This window comes from Bombina bombina, chromosome 2 (genome assembly GCF_027579735.1).
Source record: "Bombina bombina isolate aBomBom1 chromosome 2, aBomBom1.pri, whole genome shotgun sequence".
NCBI classification, from domain to species: Eukaryota; Metazoa; Chordata; class Amphibia; order Anura; family Bombinatoridae; genus Bombina; species Bombina bombina.
In genome coordinates this window covers 975,926,371-975,954,128 of record NC_069500.1, presented here as the reverse complement: position 1 = coordinate 975,954,128, position 27,758 = coordinate 975,926,371, and the positions used below count along the sequence as shown (strand labels likewise).

Genomic DNA, 27,758 nt, shown 5'->3' with positions numbered 1-27,758 from the left:
CCACTAACTGACGCTCCCACTAACAACTCTCACTAATAACTTCCACTAACTCACTCACGCTCCCACTAACAGACTCTCTCCCACTCCCACTAACTCCCACTAACTCACTCACTCTCTCACGCTAACACTACCAACTGACTCTCTCACGCTAACACTACCAACTGACTCTCTCACGCTAACACTAACTCACTCTCAAAAATTCTCTAACTCTCTATTCTTAAATCTCCAAAGACCCACCAGCAACACAGTCAAAGAAGCCATGCTTGTGTGGTGCTTATATACCCTGTGTAAATGTTTAATGATGTCCCAATTTCCATTGTAATTAGTGTTCAGGTGTGCTTTATTAGCAATTAATATTATTGCAATGTGTATTAGGTGTGTGAATTTGCGCATGCTCATTTCGAGTTGGTATTTGTGGAATGTGTAGAATGCGATGATGTCATAGTGTTCGTTTTAGCTTTCATTGTCCAAAAGTATTCTTTTTAAATGTGAATTTGCGATGGTGTGTTCTTCGTGAAGTGTTGTATATGTATGTTTTTCATAATATATAATGATATTGAATGCGATTTTGTTTCTAGTGTATGTATATATTTTTTAATCCTTGTTTTTATTGTGCGATTTTCCGCATCTTAAAGTATATGCGTATTCCCCGTATAAATAGTATTAAAACTTCCCCCGCTCGTGAATGTGTAATGCTTGTGTGCTTTGTTGATTGATTGTTGTTGTGACATTTGCGGCGTGTTATTGTTGTGCATGATGTGGTATGCGTCATATGACCGAGCTGTGCGTATTCTCGCGAGATCGAGTGTTAGGTGAAAAAAGGCAATTTATTTGCTTTCCCATTGATCTCTATGGGAGACTGTCTAACGCGGGCAGGATTACGTGTGTGACATACACGCGTTAGGAGCATCGTTAGATGGTCTTATCTTAACTCTAAATACCGGAGTCAAACAATGACGTGCGTTAGACATAAACACGCGTGGCGTTAACAGCCCTTTTACCGCCGAACTCTAAATCTAGGCCTTAATGTCTACGGAATGTAAGGGTTCAAACGGAACCCCTTGAAGAACTGAAAGAACTAAATTGAGACTCCAAGGAGGAGTCAAAGGTTTGTAAACAGGCTTGATTCTAACCAGAGCCTGAACAAAAGCCTGAACATCTGGCACAGCCGCCAGCTTCTTGTGAAGTAAAACAGATAAAGCAGAAATCTGTCCCTTCAAAGAACTTGCAGATTATCCTTTCTCCAAACCCTCTTGTAGAAAGGATAGAATCTTAGGAATTTTTACCCTGTTCCATGGGAATCCTTTCGATTCGCACCAACAGATATATTTCTTCCATACTTTATGGTAAATTTTCCTAGTTACAGGCTTTCTAGCCTGAATAAGAGTATCAATGACAGAATCTGAGAACCCACGCTTTGATAAAATCAAGCGTTCAATCTCCAAGCAGTCAGTTGGAGTGATGCCAGATTCGGATGTTCGAACGGACCTTGAACAAGAAGGTCCCGTCTCAAAGGTAGCTTCCATGGTGGAGCCGATGACATATTCACCAGGTCTGCATACCAAGTTCTGCGTGGCCACGCAGGAGCTATCAAGATCACCGAAGCCCTCTCTTGATTGATCCTGGCTACCAGCCTGGGAATGAGAGGAAACGGTGGGAACACATAAGCTAGGTTGAAGGTCCAGGGCGCTACTAGTGCATCTACTAGAGTCGCCTTGGGATCCCTGGATCTGGACCCGTAGCAAGGAACCTTGAAGTTCTGACGAGACGCCATCAGATCCATGTCTGGAGTGCCCCATAATTGAGTTATTTGGGCAAAGATTTCCGGATGGAGTTCCCACTCCCCCGGATGAAATGTCTGACGACTCAGAAAATCCGCTTCCCAATTTTCCACTCCTGGGATGTGGATTGCAGACAAGTGGCAGGAGTGAAGCTCCGCCCATTGAATTACTTTGGTCACTTCTTCCATCGCCAGGGAACTCCTTGTTCCCCCCTGATGGTTGATATATGCAACAGTCGTCATGTTGTCTGATTGAAACCTTATGAATTTGGCCTTTGCTAGTTGAGGCCAAGCCTTGAGAGCATTGAATATCGCTCTCAGTTCCAGAATGTTTATCGGGAGAAGAGATTCTTCCCGAGACCATAGACCCTGAGCCTTCAGGTGTTTCCAGACCGCGCCCCAGCCCACCAGGCTGGCGTCGGTCGTTACAATGACCCACTCTGGTCTTCTGAAGCTCATCCCTTGGGACAGGTTGTCCAGGGTCAGCCACCAACGGAGTGAATCTCTGGTCCTCTGATCTACTTGGATCGTCGGGGACAAATCTGTATAATCCCCATTCCACTGTCTGAGCATGCACAGTTGTAATGGTCTTAGATGAATTCGCGCAAAAGGAACTATGTCCATTGCCGCAACCATCAAACCTATTACTTCCATGCACTGCGCTATGGAAGGAAGAAGAACAGAATGAAGTGCTTGACAAGAGCTTAGAAGTTTTGATTTTCTGGCTTCTGTCAGAAAAATCTTCATTTCCAAGGAGTCTATTATTGTTCCCAAGAAGGGAACTCTTGTTGACGGGAATAGAGAACTTTTTTCTACGTTCACTTTCCACCCGTGAGATCTGAGAAAGGCTAGGACAATGTCCGTATGAGCCTTTGCTTGTGGTAGAGACGACGCTTGAATCAGTATGTCGTCCAAGTAGGGTACTACTGCAATGCCCCTTGGCCTTAGCACCGCTAGAAGGGACCCTAGTACCTTTGTGAAAATTCTTGGAGCAGTGGCTAGTCCGAATGGAAGTGCCACAAACTGGTAATGCTTGTCCAGAAAGGCGAATCTTAGGAACCGATGATGTTCCTTGTGGATAGGAATATGTAGATACGCATCCTTTAAATCCACCGTGGTCATGAATTGACCTTCCTGGATGGTAGGAAGAATTGTCCGAATGGTTTCCATCTTGAACGATGGGACCTTGAGAAATTTGTTTAGGATCTTGAGATCCAAAATTGGCCTGAATGTTCCCTCTTTTTTGGGAACTATGAACAGATTGGAGTAAAACCCCATCCCTTGTTCTCCTAATGGAACAGGATGAATCACTCCCATTTTTAACAGGTCTTCTACACAATGTAAGAATGCCTGTCTTTTTATTTGGTCTGAAGACAATTGAGACCTGTGGAACCTTCCCCTTTGGGGTAGTTCCTTGAATTCCAGGAGATAACCTTGAGAAACTATTTCTAGCGCCCAAGGATCCTGAACATCTCTTGCCCAAGCCTGAGCGAAGAGAGAGAGTCTGCCCCCCACCAGATCCGGTTCCGGATCGGGGGCCAGCATCTCATGCTGTCTTGGTAGCGGTAGCGGGCTTCTTGGCCTGCTTACCTTTGTTCCAGCCTTGCATCGGTCTCCAGGCTGGCTTGGTTTGAGAAGAATTACCCTCTTGCTTAGAGGATGTAGAATTTGAGGCTGGTCCGTTTCTGCGAAAGGGACGAAAATTTGTTTTATTTTTAGCCTTAAAAGACCTATCCTGAGGAAGGGCGTGGCCCTTTCCCCCAGTGATGTCTGAAATAATCTCTTTCAAGTCAGGGCCAAACAGAGTTTTCCCCTTGAAAGGGATGTTAAGCAATCTGTTCTTGGAGGACACATCCGCTGACCAAGACTTCAGCCAAAGCGCTCTGCGCGCCACAATAGCAAAACCTGAATTTTTCGCCGCTAATCTAGCTAATTGCAAAGTGGCGTCTAAGGTAAAAGAGTTAGCCAACTTAAGTGCTTGAACTCTGTCCATAACCTCCTCATAAGAGGATGCTTGATTGAGCGACTTTTCTAGTTCCTCGAACCAGAAACACGCTGCTGTAGTGACAGGAACAATGCATGAAATTGGTTGTAGAAGGTAACCTTGCTGAACAAACATCTTTTTAAGCAAACCCTCTAATTTTTTATCCATAGGATCTTTGAAAGCACAACTATCTTCTATAGGGATAGTGGTGCGTTTGTTTAGAGTAGAAACCGCCCCCTCGACCTTGGGGACTGTCTGCCATAAGTCCTTCCTGGGGTCGACCATAGGAAATAATTTCTTAAATATAGGGGGAGGGACAAAAGGTATGCCGGGCCTTTCCCATTCTTTATTTACAATGTCCGCCACCCGCTTGGGTATAGGAAAAGCTTTGGGGGGCACCGGGACCTCTAGGAACCTGTCCATCTTACATAATTTCTCTGGAATGACCAAATTGTCACAATCATCCAGAGTAGATAACACCTCCTTAAGCAGAGCGCGGAGATGTTCCAATTTAAATTTAAATGTAATAACGTCAGGTTCAGCTTGTTGAGAAATTTTTCCTGAATCTGAAATTTCTCCCTCAGACAAAACCTCCCTAGCCCCTTCAGACTGGTGTAAGGGCATGTCAGAACCATTATCATCAGCGTCCTCATGCTCTTCAGTATCTAAAACAGAGCAGTCGCGCTTTCGCTGATAAGTGGGCATTTTGGCTAAAATGTTTTTAATAGAATTATCCATTACAGCCGTTAATTGTTGCATAGTAAGGAGGATTGGCGCACTAGATTCACTAGGGACCTCCTGAGTGGGCAAGACTGGTGTAGACATAGAAGGAGATGATGCAGTACCATGCTTACTCCCCTCACTTAAGGAATCATTTTGGGCAACATTATTATCAGTGGCATCATTGTCCCTACTTTGTTTGTCACATTCATCACATATATTTAAATGGAGAGGAACCTTGGCTTCCGAACATACAGAACATCGTCTATCTGATAGTTCAGACATGTTAATAGGCATAAACTTGATAACAAAGCACAAAAAACGTTTTAAAATAAAACCGTTACTGTCTCTTTAAATTTTAAACTGAACACACTTTTTTACTGAATATACGCAAAAGTATGAAGGAAATGTTCAAAATTCACCAAAATTTCACCACAGTGTCATAAAGCCTTAAAAGTATTGCACACCAAATTTGAAAGCTTTAACTCTTAAAATAACGGAACCGGAGCCGTTTTTACATTTAACCCCTATACAGTCCCTGGTATCTGCTTTGCTGAGACCCAACCAAGCCCAGAGGGGAATACGATACCAAATGACGCCTTCAATAAGCTTTTTCAGTGGATCTGAGCTCCTCACACATGCATCTGCATGCCTTGCTTCTCAAAAACAACTGTGCATTAGTGGCGCGAAAATGAGGCTCTGCCTATGACTAGAAAAGGCCCCCAGTGAAAAAGGTGTCCAATACAGTGCCTGCCGTTTTTTTTAATAAAATTCCCAAGATTAAAATAACTCTCCAAACTTATAAACCATTAAATATGCTTATAAAGTAATCGTTTTGGCCCAGAAAAATGTCTACCAGTCTTTAAAGCCCTTGTGAAGCCCTTTTATTCTTATATTGAAAATTAAGAAAATGGCTTACCGGATCCCATAGGGAAAATGACAGCTTCCAGCATTACCAAGTCTTTTTAGAAATGTGTCATACCTCAAGAAGCCAAAGTCTGCTCACTGTTTCCCCCAACTGAAGTTAATTCCTCTCAACAGTCCTGTGTGGAAACAGCCATCGATTTTAGTAACGGTTGCTAAAATCATTTTCCTCTTACAAACAGAAATCTTCATCTCTTTTCTGTTTCAGAGTAAATAGTACATACCAGCACTATTTTAAAATAACAAACTCTTGATAGAAGAATAAAAACTACATTTAAACACCAAAAAAACTCTGAGCCATCTCCGTGGAGATGTTGCCTGTGCAACGGCAAAGAGAATGACTGGGGAAGGCGGAGCCTAGGAGGGATCATGTGACCAGCTTTGCTGGGCTCTTTGCCATTTCCTGTTGGGGAAGAGAATATCCCACAAGTAAGGATGACGCCGTGGACCGGACACACCTATGTTGGAGAAAAGGGATACTAATATCAAATTGTAGGTGTCTGAGGTCAGGGACTAAATCTGCTTACTGAGTGATCTATTACCTCTAAGTGCATTATCTAATGTAAACATTCAATTAAGGCAATAACTTGTATATTAAGGGAATAAGAAGAAGAGGCATCTCCAACATAGTTACATACATCTAAATCTAAACAGGGAACATTGGGCATAAACATACAGATGTAGGCTAAGAGGGTATATTAAGTGGTTTAGTAGGAACACCTAAGGGTTAATCTTGCACTAACCTTTTTGTACTTTGTCACAGAGAAGGTAGATCTCCTCCCCTCCTGTCACACAGCCCGAGGTTCTGTCCATTCTCACAATCTTCAAGTTGGAGGCATTTGGGGCTTCTGCCGAGGAAATACCACAGAGGCATATTTTGAGCTAAGCAAACGTATATTTATATATTTATCTGTGTATGACTTCTGTCAATACCAGGGCTGGTTCAAGCAGCATTGTTCTGCCTGGGGCCCAAAAATAATTTGATGCCCCCAACTATCAGCCTACAACAATCTAAACTCAGCCATAGTCAGCAGTCTCAATTATTAAAGTTCAGAGAATTCAAATTTCACATGACAATAATCTATAATATATAAATGCTTCTAAGTTCCTGTGGTCACACCAAGTTCCACTAAATAGCTAGCCCTGATCAAATTCAAACTCTTATTACTATCATTAGCAAAGATTAAGACTATTGGCTTATTTGGTCACACCCACTCTCAAGGTCAAATCCATAACTTTGCTTCTTTTTTAAAGCAAATCTTCACCTTTCCTAGTACATTCAATACTAATTTACATGAAATAATATTTTCATCTTCATACATTTAAACAAAAGTCCAGTATCTGTATATTGCACCATAAATCTAGTATGTATTAATTCCTACTATCATATATGAATAAAAACACAACTTATAACAGTACATATCTCAGACTGCTTCCCTCTAGACCACTGGTTTTCAAACCTGTTCTCAGGACTCCCTATAAGGCCAGATTTTGAGGATATCTGAACTAGAGCACAGGTTATTATTATTATTATCGGTTATTTGTAGAGCGCCAACAGATTCCGCAGCGCTAAAAACAAAGGGGGAGTTCAACAAAACAATTATAGGGATCAAATGGGTAGAGGGCCCTGCCAAGAGTTGCACTGTTGTAGTCAGCTCTTAAGAAGGTGATCTACAAACAGCTGGACTCATGCAGGCCCATTTATCAAGCTCCGTATGGAGCTTGAAGGGCCGTGTTTCTGGCGAGTCTTCAGACTCGCCAGAAACACAAGTTATGAAGCAGCGGTCTAAAGACCGCTGCTTCATAACCCTGTCCGCCTGCTCTGAGCAGGCGGACAGGAACCGCCGGAAATCAACCCGATCGAATACGATCGGGTTGATTGACAGCTCCCTGCTGGCAGCCGATTGGCCGCGAGTCAGCAGGGGGCGGCGTTGCACCAGCAGCTCTTGTGAGCTGCTGGTGCAATGTTAAATGTGGAGAGCGTATTGCTCTCCGCATTTAGCGAGGTCTTGCGGACCTGATCCGCAGTGTCGGATCAGGTCCGCAAGCCCTTTGATAAATGGGCCCCTTAGGCTTACATGCTAAGGGGGTTCAGGGGATAGCAATGGAGTATGCATCCCTGAACAGTAAAGTCTTTAGGGAGTGCTTGAAGCTTTCAAAACTAGGGGAGAGTCTTGTGGGGCGAGGCAGAGAGTTCCACAAGATGGGAGCCAGTCTGGAGAAGTCCTGTAAACGGGAGTGCGATGAGGTAACCAGAGAGGAGGAGAGTAGGAGGTCATGAGCAGAGCGAAGGGGACGGGAGGGAGAGTATCTGGAGACAAGGTCTGAGATATAGGGAGGAGCAGTGCAGTTGAGGGCTTTGTATGTCAGAGTGAGAATTTTGTGTTTGATCCTAGAGGCAAGAGGAAACCAGTGAAGGGATTGGCAGAGAGGAGCAGCAGATGAAGAGCGACGTGTAAGGAAGATGAGTCTGGCAGAGGCATTCATTATGGATTGTAAAGGATCTAGGCGGCAGGTGGGGAGACCAGAGAGGACAGAGTTGCAGTAATCGAGGCGGGAAAGAATGAGAGAGTGGATTAAAATCTTAGTTGTGTCTTGTGTAAGGAAGTGTCTAATTTTAGAGATATTTTTAAGGTGGAAGTGGAATGCTTTAGCCAAGGACTGAATGTGTGGAGTGAAAGAAAGATCTGAGTCAAATGTGACCCCGAGACATTGGGCATGCGGGGTAGGGGTAATGATGGAGTTGTCGACAGTTATAGAGAGATTGGGGGGTGGAGATTTTTGAAGAAGGGGGGAAAATGAGGAGCTCAGTTTTGGAGAGATTTAGCTTGAGGTAGTGAGAGGACATCCAGGAAGAGATGTGAGAAAGACGGTTAGTGACACGGGTTAGCAAGGAAGGAGATAGGTCTGGTGCAGAAAAGTAAATTTGTGTGTCGTTGGCATACAAATGATATTGGAAACTGTGGGACTTTATTAGGGAACCTAGTGATGACGTGTAGATTGAGAAGAGAAGGGGACCGAGGACAGAGCCTTGCGGTACTCCGACAGAAAGTGTTGACGGGGCAGAGGAGGCCCCCTGAGAAGGCTACACTAAAGGTACGGTTTGACAGGTAGAGCCACGAAAGGGCTGTGTCACAGATGCCGAAGGATTGGAGGATTTGGAGCAAAGGAGGGTGGTCAACAGTGTCAAAGGCTGCGGACAGATCAAGGAGGATAAGCGGAGAGAAGTGGCCTTTTGATTTTGCTGTAAGTAGGTTGTTGGTAACCTTAACAATAGCTGTCTCTGTGGAGTGATGGGGACGAAATCCAGATTGCAGTGGGTCAAGAAGGGAGTTTAACGTAAGGAAATGGGATAGGCGTGCATATACTAGTTTTTCGAGAAGCTTTGAGGCAAGAGGGAGGAGGGAAATAGGGTGGTAGTTGGATGGGGAGGTAGGATCAAGGGAAGGTTTTTTGAGGATAGGTGTGACCAGCGCATGTTTCGGCGATGAGGGAAATATACCGGTGCTGAGGGAGAGGTTGAAAATGTGTGTTAGTATAGGGGTAAGGGTAGTAGAGAGGGAGGGGAGTAGCTGTGAGGGGATAGGGTCAAGGGGACAGGTAGTGAGGTGAGAGCGCAGTATAAGTGCCAAAACTTCTTCCTCAGTAACAAGGGAGAATGCGCTAAGTTTCAGGTTATGTGGGTTGTGGCTGAGTGAGAGCATTTGAGGGGGGGAGAGAATGGAATTATGTTGAGAGCCGATTTCATTTTCATTTCTGATGGAGTCAATTTTGTTATTGAAGTGGTTTGCAAAGTCTTGAGCTGACAGAGAAGTTGCATTAGGAGGTGGGGGAGGGCGTAGGAGAGTATTGAATGTGGAGAACAGACGTTTTGGGTTTGAAGAAAGATTAGAGATAAGAGTAGAGAAGTAGTGTTGCTTATGGAGATTAAGGGCAGAATAGTAGGAGTTCAAGATGAATTTGTAATGAAGAAAATCAGCTGAACTCCGAAATTTTCTCCAGTGCTGTTCAGCAGTACGGGAACATCTGCGTAGGTACCGTGTCAGAGGAGTAGGCCAGGACTGAGGATGAGTGTGTGATTTCCAAGCAATGGTAAGAGGGGCGAGATTGTCAAGGACGGATATAGGGGTGGAATTATAGTGGCAGATAAATTGTTCAGGGCAGGAAAAGGATGAGAAGGATGAGAAGCATGAGAGGAGCGGTTTGAGGGAATTAGCAAGCTGTTGCTGATCTAAAGACATAATGCTTCTGTGAAGTTTGAGGGAGAGTTGTAGGAAGGGATGATATATTGCAATTAAGGAGATGGTGGTCAGAAAGAGGAATGGGGGAGTTTGTGAAGTTTGAGAGAGTGCATCGATAGCTAAAGATCAGGTCAAGAGAGTGACCGTCTTTGTGAGTGGGAGAATCAGTCCATTGTGACAGACCAAAAGAGAAAGTGAGTTGCAGAAGTTGTTTTGCAGGTGAGGCAGTGGGATTGTCAAGGGGGATGTTGAAGTCACCAAGAATGAAGGCAGGGGTGTCTGAGGAAAGGAAATAAGGTAGCCAGGCAGCCAAGTGATCTAGAAATTGAGTTGAGGAGCCAGGGGGTCGGTATATGACTGCAACACATACAGAGAGAGGGGAGAATAAGCGAATCATGTGGGTTTCGAATGAGGGACATGTGAGGGAAGAGATGGGATGTATTTGTTGAAAGGTGCAGGAAAGTAAAATACCTACACCACCTCCTTGTCTATTACCAGACCTAGGAGTGTGGCTGAAGTGGAGACCCCCATGTGACAGAGCAGCAGTGGATGCTGTGTCTAGGGGAGAGAGCCAGGTTACTGTTAGGGCCAGAAGATTGAGGGAGCGGGAGATGAAGAGGTCATGTATAGAAGTGAGCTTGTTGCAAACAGAGCAAGAGTTCCAGAGTGATGCAAGAGGAATGTGAGTAAAGTTAGCAGAGTTTTGTTTTCTGAGTCTATGGGATGGTACACATGGATGTGCATGGCTTGGCAGTGGTTGTGGACCAGGATTAGGGGAGATGTCACCAGCAGTAAGTAAAAGCAAGAGGGAGAGTGACATGAGATGAGATACAGATTTGCAGTAGTGAGACTGCGTTTGAGACGAGCTGCAGGGGGGAGAGAGAGTGTTTAGGAATAGGTAAAGTTCATGAGTACAAAAGTAAGGTGCGTTTAAGAGAGATGGGCTAATGAACAGTGCAGGTGGAGAGAGAGAAGGAGTAATTGAATAATGTAGTTTGTTATAGAGACAAGAGGTAGCAAAAAGGAATATGAATATATTGAGCATTTTTACAAAATTGGGAACCAGTTAAACATATAAGACACAGAATTACAGTAGCAATTGCATAAGAAAACAAAAAGGTATATGAAACATAATATCAGAAATACTTGCCTTGTGTCTTGCCCCTTGCCCAATCCTTGTATAATTCTAATGTTAATGCCTCACTTATAAAATGTTCACTTTGAAAATGTTATTGTTAGTGTAATGCACCTCCCAAACTAGTGTGAAATATATGCAGGCAGGGCAGTCAGCTGAGTCCACTAAATTTATTTGATTGCTAATCAAAGACAATTGGAAAGGCCAATTGGAAAGTTAGATTCTGGTCTGTCAGGGTGAGATGTTAAGTAAACAGACAATACAATTTGGAGGGGGTTACAACTGTGGCATAAGACAGCTATACATTTTAGAATAATAGCAAGTATTGATAAGGATTGAGCATCCATCACATGGCAATTACCAAAACATTAGAAGTAAGACATTGGATAATAGTACAACAAATGTAGGACTAAATTAACAAACTAAAATAATTTGCTCTATGTAAATATTCACATACCAAAAATAGAGTTACAGGTAAAATAATTAGTTAATCCTGGAAATCTGGCCTGTTAGGGAGGCCCGAGGACAGGTTTGAAAACCTCTTCTCTACAACTCCAAGCTGAAAAAAAAACTTTTTATCTCAAAAAAGTAAAAATTAAGTCATAAAAGTAAAGTTCATCTTTTAATAAAAATAAATATTGCATAAAAGTGATCCCTATTTAGACCCCAGAGCCATATAGTAGTCCCCAGCCTGTTTGTTTATTCAAGCAACAAATTGTACACAGAGACTGGGGAAAAAGGAACTTAACTATTATATATGAAATAAAGTCATGGACAACATCTCCTCCAAGCCCAAAGTGCATCTGTGCAGATTGACATAAGCACAAAGAGGGAGGGAGCCACATGTGGAAAGGTTATTGCCATAGCGGGTTCCGTGGGTAAGATAATAGACTACAGTCTCTGATGTGCTGCAATAGATTACCTCTTCTAAAAACAAGGTTCAAATTATGAGTCTGCATTTGTCTTATTAAAGTGTGTTTCATGCTTTACTCATACACTATACTTGGTCCATAGTTCATTAATATTTTAATCCTGCTCATATCTCTAATTGAAGATTATTCAACAAACCCTAAAAAAATATATATTAGGAGGATCTTAAGCCATGCGAGACCAAGATTCTTAGTTAGGAAAAATTTGCACTGAGGTTTCAGTACCTGACCTATGGCCAGACTGGAGATAAAAACCTAAAAAATATATGCAAAAAAGGCCTAAAATAAATAACCAATATAATAAATCCCCAAAGTAGGTACTTACTACTGTCATAGATAGGCACTGATATTACAGGTTCAAGGAGCCTTGAAAAGCTACCATTGCTGTCTGGCAGGAATGCAGTGAACATGAGTCGCACCACGCTGAGATCTATGTCTTTGGATTGCTGCAATGCCGCTTGGTGAATTATTTCTCGTTCTCGATCTGCAACCCAAATATTAACACAACCAAGTGTTCAACAATCATAAAAGCTTTTTGTTAAATGTGTTATTACAACACACAGGACATTAAATATCTCTTGTTTTTGCCTAGAAAGGTAAAAAAACAGAATTTATGCTTACCTGATAAATTACTTTCTCTTGCGGTGTATCCAGTCCACGGATTCATCCTTACTTGTGGGATATTCTCATTCCCTACAGGAAGTGGCAAAGAGAGCACACACCAGAGCTGTCCATATAGCTCCCCCTCTAGCTCCACCCCCCAGTCATTCGACCAAAGGTTAGAAGAAAAGGAGAAACTATAGGGTGCAGTGGTGACTGTAGTTTAAACAAAAATTTTTAACCTGACTTAATTGCCATGGCGGGCCGTGGACTGGATACACCGCAAGAGAAAGTAATTTATCAGGTAAGCATAAATTCTGTTTTCTCTTGCAAGGTGTATCCAGTCCACGGATTCATCCTTACTTGTGGGATACCAATACCAAAGCTTTAGGACACGGATGAAGGGAGGGAACAAGACAGGTAACCTAAACGGAAGGCACCACTGCTTGCAAAACCTTTCTCCCAAAAATAGCCTCCGAAGAAGCAAAAGTATCGAATTTGTAAAATTTGGCAAAAGTATGCAGTGAAGACCAAGTCGCTGCCTTACAAATCTGTTCAACAGAAGCCTCATTCTTGAAAGCCCATGTGGAAGCCACAGCTCTGGTAGAATGAGCGGTAATTTGTTCAGGAGGCTGCTGTCCAGCAGTCTCATAAGCCAATCGGATGATGCTTTTCAGCCAGAAGGAAAGAGAGGTAGCAGTCGCTTTCTGACCTCTCCTCTTACCAGAATAGACAACAAACAAGGATGATGTTTGTCTGAAATCTTTAGTTGCTTGTAAATAGAATTTTAAAGCACGAACCACATTAAGATTGTGTAATAGCCTTCTTTGAAGATGGATTAGGACACAGAGAGGGAACAATGATTTCCTGGTTAATATTCTTATTAGAAACAACTTTAGGAAGAAAACCAGGTTTGGTACGCAAAACAACCTTATCTGCATGGAACACCAGATAGGGTGAATTACACTGCAAAGCAGACAATTCTGAAACTCTTTGAGCAGAAGATATAGCTACCAAAAACAAAACCTTCCAAGATAATAACTTAATATCTATGGAATGTAAAGGTTCAAACGGAACCCCTTGAAGAACTGAAAGAACTAAATGTAGACTCCATGGCGGAGCCACAGGTTTATAGACAGGCTTGATTCTGACTAAAGCCTGAGCAAACGCTTGAACGTCTGGTACCTCTGCCAGACGCTTGTGTAAAAGGATAGACAAAGCAGATATCTGCCATTTAAGGAACTAGCTGACAAACCTTTCTCCAATCCGTCTTGGAGAAAAGACAATATCCTGGGAATCCTAATCTTACTCCACGAGTAACCCTTGGATTCGCACCAACAAAGATATTTCCGCCATATCTTATGGTAAATTTTCCTGGTGACAGGCTTTCTAGCCTGGATCAGAGTATCTATAACTGATTCAGAGAAACCACGCTTAGATAGAATTAAGCGTTCAATCTCCAAGCAGTCAGCAGCAGAGAAACTAGATTTGGATGCTTGAATGGACCCTGTATTAGAAGATCCTGCCTCGTTGGCAGTGTCCATGGTGGGACAGATGACATGTCCACTAGGTCTGCATACCAAGTCCTGCGTGGCCACGCAGGCGCTATCAGAATTACCGAAGCCTTCTCCTGTTTTATTCTGGCGACCAGACGAGGGAGAAGAGGAAACGGTGGAAAGACATAAGCCAGACTGAAGGACCAAGGCACTGCTAGAGCATCTATCAATGCCGCCTTGGGGTCCCTGGACCTGGATCCGTAGAGAGGAAGTTTGGTGTTCTGATGGGACGCCATCAGATCCAACTCTGGAATGCCCCATAGCTGGGTCAGCTGAGCAAAAACCTCCGGGCGGAGTTCCCACTCCCCCGGGTGAAAAATCTGACGACTTAGAAAATCCGCCTCCCAGTTGTCTACTCCTGATAGATGGCAGGAGTGATCCTCCGCCCACCTGATTATTTTGGTTACTTCCTTCATCGCTAGGGAACTCTTTGTTCCCCCCTGATGATTGATGTACGCTACAGTCGTTATGTTGTCCTACTGAAATCTGATGAATTTGGCTGCAGCTAGTTGAGGCCATGCCTGAAGCGTGTTGAATATCGCTCTCAGTTCCAAAATGTTTATCGGGAGAAGAGACTCTTCCCGAGACCATAAGTCCTGAGCTTTCAGGGAGTCCCAGACCGCACCCCAGCCTAACAGACTGGCGTTGGTCGTTACAATGATCCACTCTGGTCTGCGGAAGCATATTCCCTGAGACAGGTGATCCTGAGATAACCACCAGAGAAGAGAATCTCTGGTTCACTGGTCCAGTTGTATTTGAGGAGACAAATCTGCATAATCCCCATTCCACTGTTTGAGCATGCACAGTTGCAGTGGTCTGAGATGTATTTGCGCAAAAGGAACTACGTCCATTGCCGCTACCATTAATCCGATTACCTCCATGCACTGAGCTACAGATGGCCGAGGAATGGAATGAAGAACTCGGCAAGTAGTTACAAGCTTTAACTTCCTGACCTCCGTCAGAAATATTTTCATTTCTACCGAGTCTATTAGTGTTCCCAGGAAGGGAACCCTTGTGAGCGGGGACAGAGAACTTTTTTCGATGTTCACCTTCCACTCGTGAGACCTTAGAAAGGCCAGTACAATCTCCGTGTGAGCCTTGGCTCTGGGAAAAGATGACGCCTGTATTAAGATGTCGTCCAGATAAGGTGCTACTGCAATGCCCCGCGGTCTTAGTACCGCCAGAAGGGACCCTAGTACCTTTGTGAAAATTCTGGGAGCAGTGGCCAAACCGAAAGGAAGGGCCACAAACTGGTAATGCTTGTCCAGAAAAGCGAACCTTAGGAACTGGTGATGATCTTTGTGGATAGGAATATGTAGGTACGCATCCTTTAGATCCACGGTAGTCATATATTGACCTTCCTGGATCATAGGTAAGATTGTTCGAATGGTCTCCATCTTGAATGATGGAACTCTGAGGAATTTGTTTAGAATTTTTAGATCCAGGATTGGTCTGAAAGTTCCTTCCTTTTTGGGAACCACAAACAGGTTTGAGTAAAAACCCAGTCCTTGTTCTGCAATTGGAACTGGATATATCACTCCCATCATGAGTAGGTCTTCTACACAGCGTAAGAACGCCTCTTTCTTTGTCTGGTCTGCAGACAGACGAGAAATGTGGAACCTTCCCCTTGGAGGGGAGTCCTTGAATTCTAGAAGATATCCCTGAGTAACAATCTCTAATGCCCAGGGATCGTGAACATCTCTTGCCCAAGCCTGAGTGAAGAGAGAGAGTCTGCCCCCTACCAGATCCGGTCCCGGATCGGGGGCTACCCCTTCATGCTGTCTTAGTAGCAGCTGCAGGCTTCTTGGCCAGTTTACCCTTGTTCCAGCCCTGCAAAGGCTTCCAGGTCACCTTGGGCTGTGAAGCGTTAGCCTCTTGCTTTGCAGCTGTAGAGGTTGAAGCAGGACCGCTCCTGAAGTTGCGAAAGGAACGAAAATTAGCTTTGTTTTTAGCCTTAAAAGGCCTATCCTGCGGGAGAGCATGGCCCTTTCCCCCGGTGATATCTGAAATAATCTCTTTCAACTCGGGCCCGAAAAGGGTCTTTCCCTTGAAAGGGATATTTAGTCATTTTGATTTGGACGACACGTCGGCCGACCATGACTTGAGCCAAAGCGCTCTGCGCGCCATAATGGCGAAACCAGAAATTTTTGCCGCTAACTTATCTAATTGCAAAGCGGCATCTGTGATAAAAGAATTAGCCACTTTTAGTGCATTAATTCTATTCATGACTTCGTCATATGAGGTCTCCCTCTGGAGCGACTCCTCCAGCGCCTCAAACCAAAAAGCCGCTGCAGTAGTTACAGGAATAATGCAGGCAATAGGTTGGAGAAGGAAACCTTGTTGAACAAATATTTTCTTTAGTAAACCTTCTAACTTTTTATCCATAGGATCTTTGAAAGCACAACTGTCTTCGATTGGAATGGTTGTGCGCTTGGCCAGTGTCGAAACTGCCCCCTCTACCTTAGGGACCGTCTGCCACGAGTCCCGCCTGGGGTCAGTTATGGGGAACATTTTCTTAAAAATAGGGGGGGGGGAACAAAAGGGACACCTGGTCTCTCCCACTCCCTAGCCACAATATCCGCCACCCTCTTAGGGATCGGAAACGCATCAGTGTATACAGGGACTTCTAGGTATTTGTCCATCTTACACAATTTCTCTGGAACCACCATAGGGTCACAATCATCCAGAGTGGATAAAACCTCCCTAAGCAATACGCGGAGGTGTTCCAACTTAAATTTAAACGCTAGTGAATCTGATTCTGCCCGTTAAGAAACCTTTCCTGAGTCAGAAATTTCTCCCTCAGACATCACATCCCTCGCTCCTACATCAGAGTGTTGTGAGGGTATGTCAGATAAACCTCCCAAAGCTTCCGACTGCTCATAATCTGTTCTTAAAACAGAGCTATCTCGCTTTGTGGGGAAAAATGGCAGTTTGGATAGAAAGGCCGCAAGGGAATTATCCATGACTGTCGCTAGTTGTTGCAATGTAATAGGTGCCAATGCACTAGAGGTACTAGGTATTGCTTGAGCGGGCGTAACTGGTGATGACACCTGGGGAGAGGAAGGTGGACTATCCTCATTACCTTCAGTCATAGAATCATCTAGGGCTACATTTTTAAGTGACACAATATGATCTTTAAAGTGTATAGACACATTAGTGCACTTGGGACACATTTTGAGAGGGGGTTCCACCATGGCTACTGAACACATAGAACAAGGCTTTTCCTTAGTGTCAGACATGTTAAACAGATTAGTATTATATGCAAGCAGGTTTGGAAAACACTTTAAGCAAGTAAAATCACAATTTGAAAAAAACGGTACTGTGCCTTTAAGAAATAAAAAGCGCACACAATTTTACAAATCAGTGAAAAATGTACCAATCCTTTTGAAATTTTCACAGTATGTGCCTAATGCTTCGATATGATTGCACAACAAGTTTCAGCCCGATTAACCCCTTAATGCCCAAACCGGAGCAGCCTAAAGCCCACAACCGGTTAACAAACTACAGCACCTTGCCACAGCAGCCTGCTGTGGCCCTACCTGCCCTTAGGGATTAGTTTTGGGGAAAACAGCTTCTTTGAGGTCCTCAAACAGTCTCTGGACCCTCCATGTGAAGCAGCATGAACTGTCTGATGAAATGAACTGCGCAACTGAGGCGCAAAATTAGGCCCCCTCCCACTCCACTCCGGAGTTGTGAGGCCTTCAAAATCACAATTAGGTGACTAAAATTATGCCATGTGGAAAAAAACCCGTAATAAACACACCAAAAGTGTTTAAAAGTGTCTACAGCGAGTATTTGTGAAATTAAATAATCGATTGCCCAGCAACAGTGTCAACCAGCCTATTGAGCCCTGTTAAATAAGCCTTTGAATGAGAATATCCCACAAGTAAGGATGAATCCGTGGACTGGATACACCTTGCAAGAGAAAAAAAAAAACAGTAACCTAGGCTAATGTCAAAAAGTACCTAATCCAGCTATTACACACACACATATATATATATATATATATATATATATATATATAAACGCATACACACATATATATATATATATAAACACATACACACACACAAACACACATATATATATATATATATATATATATACACACACACACACACAGAGATAGATAGATAGATAGAAAACAATAATAGGAATTTGCATCCTAGTATGGGACCACACAGGTATTTTTGGCTACTAGGTCAGAGGGGCGATGCAGCCCAGCCTAGAGTGACAGCTTAGGGCTGTTTGTGCAGCATAAAGTAACAGGGATTTTTAGCTTAGTAAGGGACATGCAAGTATGTTTAAAGAACACAGCGATTACTGTAATTTTTGCCTTCTAGGGCTGTCCCACTGTGTAGACAAGGTTAATAGACTGATTAATTTAATCTTAAATTCAGAGGCTTTTAACGTTTGCAATGAATATTCTTTTCATAGCTATTTATTGAAGTCTGTTTATTCATACAATCATTTTTTTTATAGATCATGTTACATAATGGTAAACAGGTAGTCAAAAAAACAAAAAACAACTACATTTATAAAGAGAATTGATCTCACTGGCTTTACAAGTGTATGAGTATTTCCTGGCTAGAATATTGACTTAATCTATCAATCCATGGCGGACATATTTGCCCCTGTCTGCCCAAGCTCACACGAATGCTACTTTGCACTCATGTGCAACTCCACCCCCTGCCCACGCACAGTCAATCATGCGCAGGAGCTGTCAATCTTCCTGGTCAGAAGTGACCGGGGAGGTTGAAATTTTCCACCTAAGAGTTGGAGAACAGGGTAGGGAAGAAGCAAATGATAAATTGTGACTGCAGGTTTACTTGTACAAACCTGCAGTCAAAGTGGAGAAAAGGGCTAATAAAATCTAGCCCTACGTATGTGATAGCAGTATGTATTAATAATCACTGGACCTGTGAGAATTGTGTTGTCTGTCTAGAACCAGCCACAAAAAAGCAGCAACATAGATAAAACTACAATAAAGATTTTAACTACTAAAATATCAGTTAAAATTTGTAAAAGTTGAGCAAAAGTTAAGTGGTGGAGGGGGGGTTAAAGGGACATGAAGCCTCAGATGTTTCATTCTTAAATTCATATAGCTTATACAATTAAACGCTCCAGTTTACTTCTATTATAAGCAGCAATGCACTACTGGGACTTAGCTGAACACATCAAGTGAGCCAATGACAAAAGGCATATATGTGCAGCAACCAGTCACCAGCTAGCTCCCAGTAGTGCATTGCTGGTCCTGAGCCTACCTAGGTATGCTTTTTAACAAAGGATATCAAGGGAACAATGCAAATAAGACAACAGAAGAAAATTAGAAAATTGTTTAAAATTGCGAGGTCTGTCTGAATCCTGAATGTTTCATTTTGACTTTAGTGTCCCTTTATAGAAGTAGACTTGTAGCTCAGTAGTGAATTACTCCTAAACCTACAGTACACGTCTTGTACGGCACAACTCACTCACCACTTAAGGGTCGGTCTGCGGAATATGGATAACTGAGCTCCTGGTGCACTAAGAGCCCTGCATTGTATCCCTTTTTAAAGGCATCGGTCATGCGAGCTTCTAGCACCTCAATCACTTTCTTCTTTGTCACATGAAGTATTCCCAGGTTAGCAAACCTACAATGTATTGCAGAATTACCATGAAGTCTGATTGCTCTAATCACAGCAGTTTCTGTTTAAACAAACATTTAGTAAACAGTATGATATAATATGAATTCCCCAGGCAAGACAAAATATGCAGTTTGAAAACTGTCCTGATCTTAATCAATAAATATGAAACCTTTGGGTCATGCAAATTCCTGTGACTCATAAATGTTCAAATATTCAGATGATTCTCTAAAATCTATTGTCTTGCAAAATACATTGAAGGGACATGAAACCCAAAAATAGAGCATACAATTTTAAACAATTTACGTCTATTATCCATTTGCTTCATTCTTATAATATCCTTTATTGAAGGAACAGCAATGCACTAGATGAGCTAGAGGTAAACATCGGTAAGCCAAGACAAGAGGCATATATATGTGCAGTCACCAATCAGCAGCTAGCCCCCGGGTCCAGGGCATACCTAGGTATGCTCTTTAACTAAGGATACCAAGAAATTTGGCAAATTAGATAACAAAAGTAAATTGGAGAGCTGTTTAGAATTGTATGATCTGTCTGAATCATGAAAGAAAAATAAATGGGTTTCATATGCCTTAAATAAATGCCTGAATGAATGAGTGAACAAATTTGTGATAAAAAACTTAAATTATGCTTACCTGATAATTTTCTTTTCTTCAGATGGGGAGAGTCCACAGCTGCATTCATTACTTTTGGGAAATACAGAACCTGGCCACCAGGAGGAGCTTAAATACCTCACCCACTTACTGCATCCCCCAGTCATTCTGCCGAGGGAACAAGGAACAGTAGGAGAAATACTAGGGTGATAAAGGTGCCAGAAGAATAAAAACAAAAATTACGGCCGTCCCACACAAAAAACGCGGGCGGGGAGCTGTGGACTCTCCCCATCTGAAGAAAAGAAAATGATCAGGTAAGCATAATGAAGTTTTTCTTCATAAACGGGGAGAGTCCACAGCTGTATTCATTACTTTTGGGAAAATAATATCCAAGCTATAGAGGACTCTGAATGCAAAAACGGGCGGGTACAAAAAAGGCAGCCCGTTCTGAGGGCACCATAGCCTAAGAACACCCAAACTCCCAACAAAAAATTGCATCATCAGAAGCAGAGGAACAAAAATGAAAAAGGCTCGAGTAACTGCCCATCAAGATAAAACCAGCAAGGCCCTTGATAGAGACCACTCAGATCCTTTGACTCGACCGAGCCTAAGAGCCTCTGAGGAGACAAAATCCTGCAGGCTCTCAGCCCACAATAAACTCACCCCAGACCAGAAGGAGGGGAAACATCCACAGTCTCCTGAAGGGAAGAAAGGAGGGACTCAGATAAGGAAGTCCGCAAGGACCCCCAGGAACCAGGGCAACCAGGAAAACCCCCCTGACTAGCAGAGCAAAGGGAGAAAAATCCCAGACCCCCATCTGTATGGAGTCCAAGGGACCCAGGAAAAGTCCTGAAACCAAAGGGAGGTGGAACCCCTCCCATACGCAGAGAGCAAACTCGCACCCCGGACAGAGTAACCGAAAGATTAACCGTCCCCGGGAGCCGCAAAAAAACAGCATCAGAAAAACAGAAGAAGCTCCGTAGAAACCCCAGACTTCCAGCAGCAAAGGGTTAAAGTGAACACAAGTCCCCAACCCTAGCTAAGCAAGCTAGAAGCTGTACAGGACTGTCTATAGAAAGACAATCTTGCAATCAACACTTTCCCAAGAAGGCAGGAAAAAAGGAGAATAGAACGTAGAAACCGTAGAGAAAAAACTACCTGACGAGGAAGGATCCACCACGAAAATTCCCTCCCAAGAGAGGCTCACAAAATTTAAATCTGATACGAGGTCAAAGATCAACAGATCGACAGATCCCTAACCCTCACTCCGGGCAACAGACCCAGCACAACTAGACTGGCAATGTTCGAAAGACAAAGGAATGAAAGTCCCCAACCAAGACTATCAGGAAAAGATGAGGGATCCAGCACCCCCAAAAGAACTCTGGTTCCAGAACCCAGATGCTGTTCCCGTCCCAGACAAAAGGACACTCCCAAAGGAGACCCTCTACATAATGGCACATCTACACCTGGCAACCTGCTCACAAGGCAGAAGGGACAATCCCACTAACCAGAGGGAGAAAAGAACCTCCAGCACCAGGCGGATACTGTGGAATGCCAAGTCCACCCCAGGAAGGGTAAACTGAAAACAAAACAAAAACAGCTCACCCCACATAGATATGGAGTGGAAGCTGAAAAAAGGACCCAAAGGGTCAAAAACCGAGGAAGGAACTAGCCCTCATTGCCAGCCCAGCAGAATATCCAAATCTTCAGAAACGAGAGGGAAAAACCTCCCATAGGAACATAAGATGTCCCCGCACCGGGAAACTGGGCAGTCCCGAACCAGTCCAAAGGGATCTGGATACAGAACCAAATGTTCAGTCAAAGACAAGGCACAAAATAATATCCCATGAGGAACCACAATCAGAACAGACCTCGCACAACAGGCGATGCAACCCCAGCCACAGCTGGATCCTCTTGTCCAAAGGCTGGGGCACTCACCACCTCCTATGACCCAGACTCTAGTGAAACAGAATCTCTTGGTCACCAGATGGTCAGGAATACAGAAATGGAGGACAGGAGCGTGACCACGCCTGGTGACGAGGTGCACCGTGCAGTCCAAGAAAAACCATGCCAGTCCGTAAAGACTGCGCAACCTTCAATAAAGGCCTATGTTCCGAAAAAGCCACAAGCCCAAGTGTCAATACACATTAGCATACGAATCACATAACAAACATGATTAAAGTCCCCCCTCGTTCAATAACCCCCCTCAGGAGATATTAACCCTCAATTCCATAAGATAAAAGGAGTCCCACTTGGACCCTGACTTCTTCATACATTACATTTCCATAATGAAAATAAAATGAAATGATCTTACCGGAATCTATGCCGTGGAACAGGAACACGGCCCTTCAAGTGTGACAGATAGTAGCGTCGCTTCTGACATGGACTTGAGGGAAGAAAGCAGGCAGCGAAACTCGTCAACACTGATTGCTTATGGACCTGTTAATATGAGTCGTAATGGTTTCGCAGAAAGACTCTCCCTGCATCTCCGGACTCTAACTTTTATCCATGCTCTCACTGAGAGGCTGACAGGACTACTTAAAACTCTAGTCCCATTCCGAAGAGTACTACCCTCAATAAGAGACTACTGAAACGTCTGATACTTCTCTGCCAACCTCCTGTGACGAAAGGCAAAGAATGACTGGGGGATGAGGGAAGTGGGGGAGGTATTTAGGCTTTTGACTGGGGTGTCTTTGCCTCCTCCTGGTGGCCAGGTTCTGTACTTCCCAAAAGTAATGAATGCAGCTGTGGACTCTCCCCGTTTATGATGAAAAAAACGTATAAAGCAAACACAGAAATGCAAGGTGATGTTAGTGGAAAAGACATCAAATTTAACAGAATGAACAAGGAGCTACGTGTATAAACACTCCACGTTAACATAAACATGTGACTTTTAATAGAACACAGAATCTATCATAAGTTTTTGGTTGTGACTAGGATTGTATTAGCTCTGCTAAAAGGCACTAGTCCAAAAATACTGTGAATAATTTAGATGATTATAATGTACTTGTCTCTGGTATTCTGAACTTTATCACTCTTCAGATATGCAGCAATTTCATTGTACCATCCTATACCAGGATTGTCCATTGTTTATTCTAGAGGGCTGGAAATAGATTGGGTTTTTAGAATAACTCTGTATGAAAATCTAAGTGCCTGAGCCACTAAGCCACTCAAACTAGGCTCCCACCATTGCTTAAAGGGACATTAAACCCAAAAAAATTTTTCATGATTCAGATAGAGAATACCATTTAAAACAACTTTCTAATTTACTTCTATTATCTAACTTGCTTCATTCTCTTGATATTCTTTCCTGAAAAGCATATCTAGATAGGCTCAGTAGCTTCTGATTGGTGGCTGCACATAGATGCCTTATGTGATTGGCTCACCTGTGTGCACTGCTATTTCTTTAACTAAGTATATCTAAAGAATGAAGCAAATTAGATAATAGAAGTAAATTGGAATGTTGTTTAAAATTGTATTCTCTGTCTGAATTATGAAAGAAAAATTTTGTGTTTAATATCCCTTTAAGGTTACTAATTAGGGTAAAGCATAATATATAAAAGTAGGGAAGGAAATCTAGCACCAAGGGCTCAATAGAATATTAGCATTTTAAAGGGACAGTCTACACCAAAAATGTTATTGTTTAAAAAGATAGATAATCCCTTTATTACCCATTCCCTAGTTTTGCATAACCAACACAGTTATATAAATACACTTTTTACCTCTGTGATTACCTTGTGTCTAAGCTTCTGCAAACTGACCCCTTAGTTCAGTTTTTTGACAGACATCCATTTTAGCCAATCAGAGCTGGCTCACTGGAACTCCACGTGCGTAAGCACAGTGCTATTTATATGACACACGTGAACTAACACCCTCTAGTGGTGAAAAACTGTCAAAATGCCCTGAGAGAAGAGGCGGCCTTCAAGGGTTTAGAAATTTGCATATGAACCTCCTAGGTTTAGCTTTCAACTAAGAATACCAAGAGAAATATTTTATTATTTTTATCTAAAAAAAAACCCCAACTCTTTTATTTAGTACTGGCAGACTTTCTGCCAGTACTTAAGATGGCGGGAACAATTGTGGGGTGGGGGAGGGAAGAGAGCTGTTTGGGAGGGATCAGGGGGTGGGATGTGTCAGGTGGGAGGCTGATCTCTAAAATTAACCCTGCAAGCTCCCTACAAGCTACCTATTTTAACCCCTTCACTGCTGGGCATAATTAACGTGTGGTGCGCAGCAGCATTTAGCGGCCTTCTAATTACCAAAAAGCAACGCCAAAGCCATATAAGTCTGCTATTTCTGAACAAAGGGGATCCCAGAGAAGCTTTAACAAAAATTTCTGCCATAATAGCACAAGCTGTTTGTAAATAATTTCAGTGAGAAACCTAAAATTGTGAAAAATTTAAAGTTTTTTTTATTTATTTGCTCGCATTTGGCGGTGAAATGGTGGCATAAAATATACCAAAATGGGCCTAGATCAATACTTGGGGTTGTCTACTACACTACACGAAAGCTAAAATTAACCCTACAAGCTCCCTAATTAACCCCTTCACTCCTGGGCATAAAACACGTGTGGTGCGCAGCGGCATTTAGCGGCCTTCTAATTACCAAAAAGCAACCCCAAAGCCATATAAGTCTGTTATTTCTGAAAAAGGGGATCCCAGAGAAGCATTTACAACCATTTGTGCCATAATTGCAGAAGCTGTTTGTAAATAATTTCAGTGGGAAACCTAAAGTTTGTGACAAATTTAGTGAAAAAGTGAATTTATTTTTTTTTATCGCATTTGGCGGTGAAATGGTGGCATGAAATATACCAAAATGGGCCTAGATCAATACTTTGGGTTGTCTTCTAAAAAAAAATATCTACATGTCAAGGGATATTCAGGTATTCCGGACAGATATCAGGGTTCCAATGTAACTAGCGCTAATTTTGAAAAAAAGTGGTTTGCAAAGTGCTACTTGTATTTATTGCCCCATAAATTCTAAAAAAAGCAAAGAATGTGTAAACATTGGGTAAAAAAATTTAGAAACTATTTAGCATGGGTGTTTTTTGGTGGTTATAGATGTGTAACATATTTTGGGGGTCAAAGTTAGAAAAAGTGTTTTTTTTTTTCATTTTTTCCTCATATTTTATTATTTTTTTTAGTAAATTATAAGACATGATGAAAATAATGGTATCTTTAGAAAGTCCATTTAATGGCGAGAAAAACGGTATATAATATGTGTGGGTACAGTAAATGAGTAAGAGGAAAATTACAGCTAAACACAAACACTGCAGAAATGTAAAAATAGCCATTGACATTAAGGGTAAGAAAATTGAAAAATGGTCCGGTCATTAAGGGGTTAAATGTAATCATTCAAAGTTTGACCAATAACCTGACAAAAAATACTAGGCCACTAACTCATTTTCTAATACTAATGACTATTATTTGTATATTTCTTATTGAGTTTCTTCTATTCCTTACAGAAACCACAAAATATCATTTATAAATCTAGTAATAAAGACTTCTAGTAGTGAACTGAATATCAAAGTGTGCAAATCTTTAGATAACGTATCTATAAAACCCACTGTAGTTTGGAATATTTGAAGAACAACTATTTGAGGCCTATGATTTCCTTCCTGAGTCGACCAGTTTCTTTTTAACTCAACTACGACAAATGAAAGTTGTAAGCATTTTACCTCAGTTTTTACATACCCCACAATCATATCTTTTGGCCCCACATTAATTGTACAAATTCCATCTTCACAATGTTTTCCTACTAGACTGTGTGCGTGTAGCCGGACATCCTTGCCATTAGTTACCAACTGCACAACAATCTTTGCATGGCCTATATAATTGTGGATCTGTAAGAGACAAAGATAAAGAATTTGTCAGAGTAACTATGTAGTCCTTAAATTGATGCATGAGTGTGTAAAATAATGTAATAATGATTTGAAATCCATATTTCAGCACCGTACGAATAAAATATTGTTGTTTTACATAAGTCTACTACAAAATATACAAATTTCAATATATTTACCTCACTAATTAAATTCGTTTACAGCAATGTCCTCAATGCAATATTTATAAGATATGAAACAATATGCACACAAGATATAATAATTATAATTTTTCCAACAGTGTGGTGGCTTTCCAATGTCAGCATTTGAAAACACAATTTTACAACAGCGTAGACAATGTAAAATCAATACTCCTTAACTTCTTCCTGTTCACCTCCCACCTCCAACTTTAGTGTTCACATACAATGTAATGTTGGAAAGCATCTTTTTTAAAGGGACATGAAACCCAAACATTTTCATTCATAATTTAGGTAGAACATAACATTTTAAACAACTTTCCAGTTTACTTATATTACCATATTGGCTTTATTCTCTTGGTATCATTTGCTGAAGGAGCAGCAATGCACTACTGGTTTATAACTGAACATATGGGTGAGCCAATGACAATCAGTATATATATATGCAGCCACCATCCAGCAGCTAGAACCTAGGTTCTTTGCTGCTCCTGAGCTTTCCTAGATAAACCTTTCAGCAAAGAATAACAAGAGAAGGAAGCTAATTAAAAAATAGAAGTAAATTTGAAAGTTGTTTAAAATAGCATGCACATTCATAATCCTGAAAGAAAATATTTGGGTTTCATTTCCCTTTAACTAATATATGCATTTGGTAAATTTGATCTATAGGCAAACTGGCGCTTGTAGAGTTTGTAAAGGTGCATTCAAAAAAAAAATTAATTCCCCATAAATATTTAATTATGCGTAGTAAAAAGCTTTTGCAGTGTCCTTTCATTGTTCATTTTGCCCTATTTTTCTGTAGATTTTGTCCCTTTTTGGCCACAGCAGAAGAGATAAGATAAACACATCCAATAGGCTTTTATAGGGTTTATCCCTGGTTTGCCAGACAATGCAAATTTTTATTTTAAATGTTTCTAAATCATTAATTTTGCATGCAGGCCTTTTGCATTTCAGAGATAAATTGCTGATATGTGGTTCTCATTTATTAAAAAATTGTATCTTTAAAGGAAACATGACAATGTATAGTAACTAACAAAACACACTAATAATTTGCTAAACTAATGAGTCTAGAAAAAAAAAATCTATAACACAGGTTTTCAAAATACTGCAAAATGCCTAAACCAGATATCTTTTTTGCAGCATTTTGAAAACCTACAATAAGAATTTACTTTTTGGCCTTTCTAGGGAGCATGAAGCAAATACAATTTTTTACACAAAAGTAAGACTTCCTTTAATATCCATTTAACCCATATTGTCTCAATTAAAGGACTATTAAATACAATAGAATTGCATAACTAACACATGCAAAATTAAGAGACAATGCAAATAGCACTTACTCTGAATTTTAAATGAGCAGTAGCTTTATTTCAAACAAATTTCAAAAATGACTTCAATTTGTCAACCCCCTTTATCATGTGACGGCCATCAGCCAATCACAATATTAATATATGTATACACTATAATCTCTTGCACATGTTCAGTAGGAGGTGGTGCTTCAGCAAGTGTGCATATAAAAATACTGTACACAATTTGATAATGGAAGTAAATTGGAAAGTCTCTTAAAACTGCATGTTCTATCTAAATCATGAAAGTTAAATTTTTACTTTTGTGTCCCTTTAACATGGACAAATTCAGTATAGTTACT

The 27,758-nt window shown here is 41.7% G+C and overlaps 1 protein-coding gene across 2 annotated transcripts in view; it reads right to left on the bottom strand.

The window, feature by feature from the left end:
* Positions 1–27,758, bottom strand: part of NFKB1 (nuclear factor kappa B subunit 1) — a 287,360-nt gene that overhangs the window by 125,100 nt on the left and 134,502 nt on the right. For both annotated transcript variants that reach the window (XM_053703496.1, XM_053703495.1), the window contains exons 6-9: positions 25,795–25,943; positions 19,345–19,499; positions 12,039–12,197; positions 6,152–6,256 (exon numbers count right to left, since the gene is read on the bottom strand). In XM_053703496.1, coding sequence (XP_053559471.1) covers positions 6,152–6,256; positions 12,039–12,197; positions 19,345–19,499; positions 25,795–25,943 — 568 coding nt within the window. The remainder of the gene's footprint in view (positions 1–6,151; positions 6,257–12,038; positions 12,198–19,344; positions 19,500–25,794; positions 25,944–27,758) is intronic.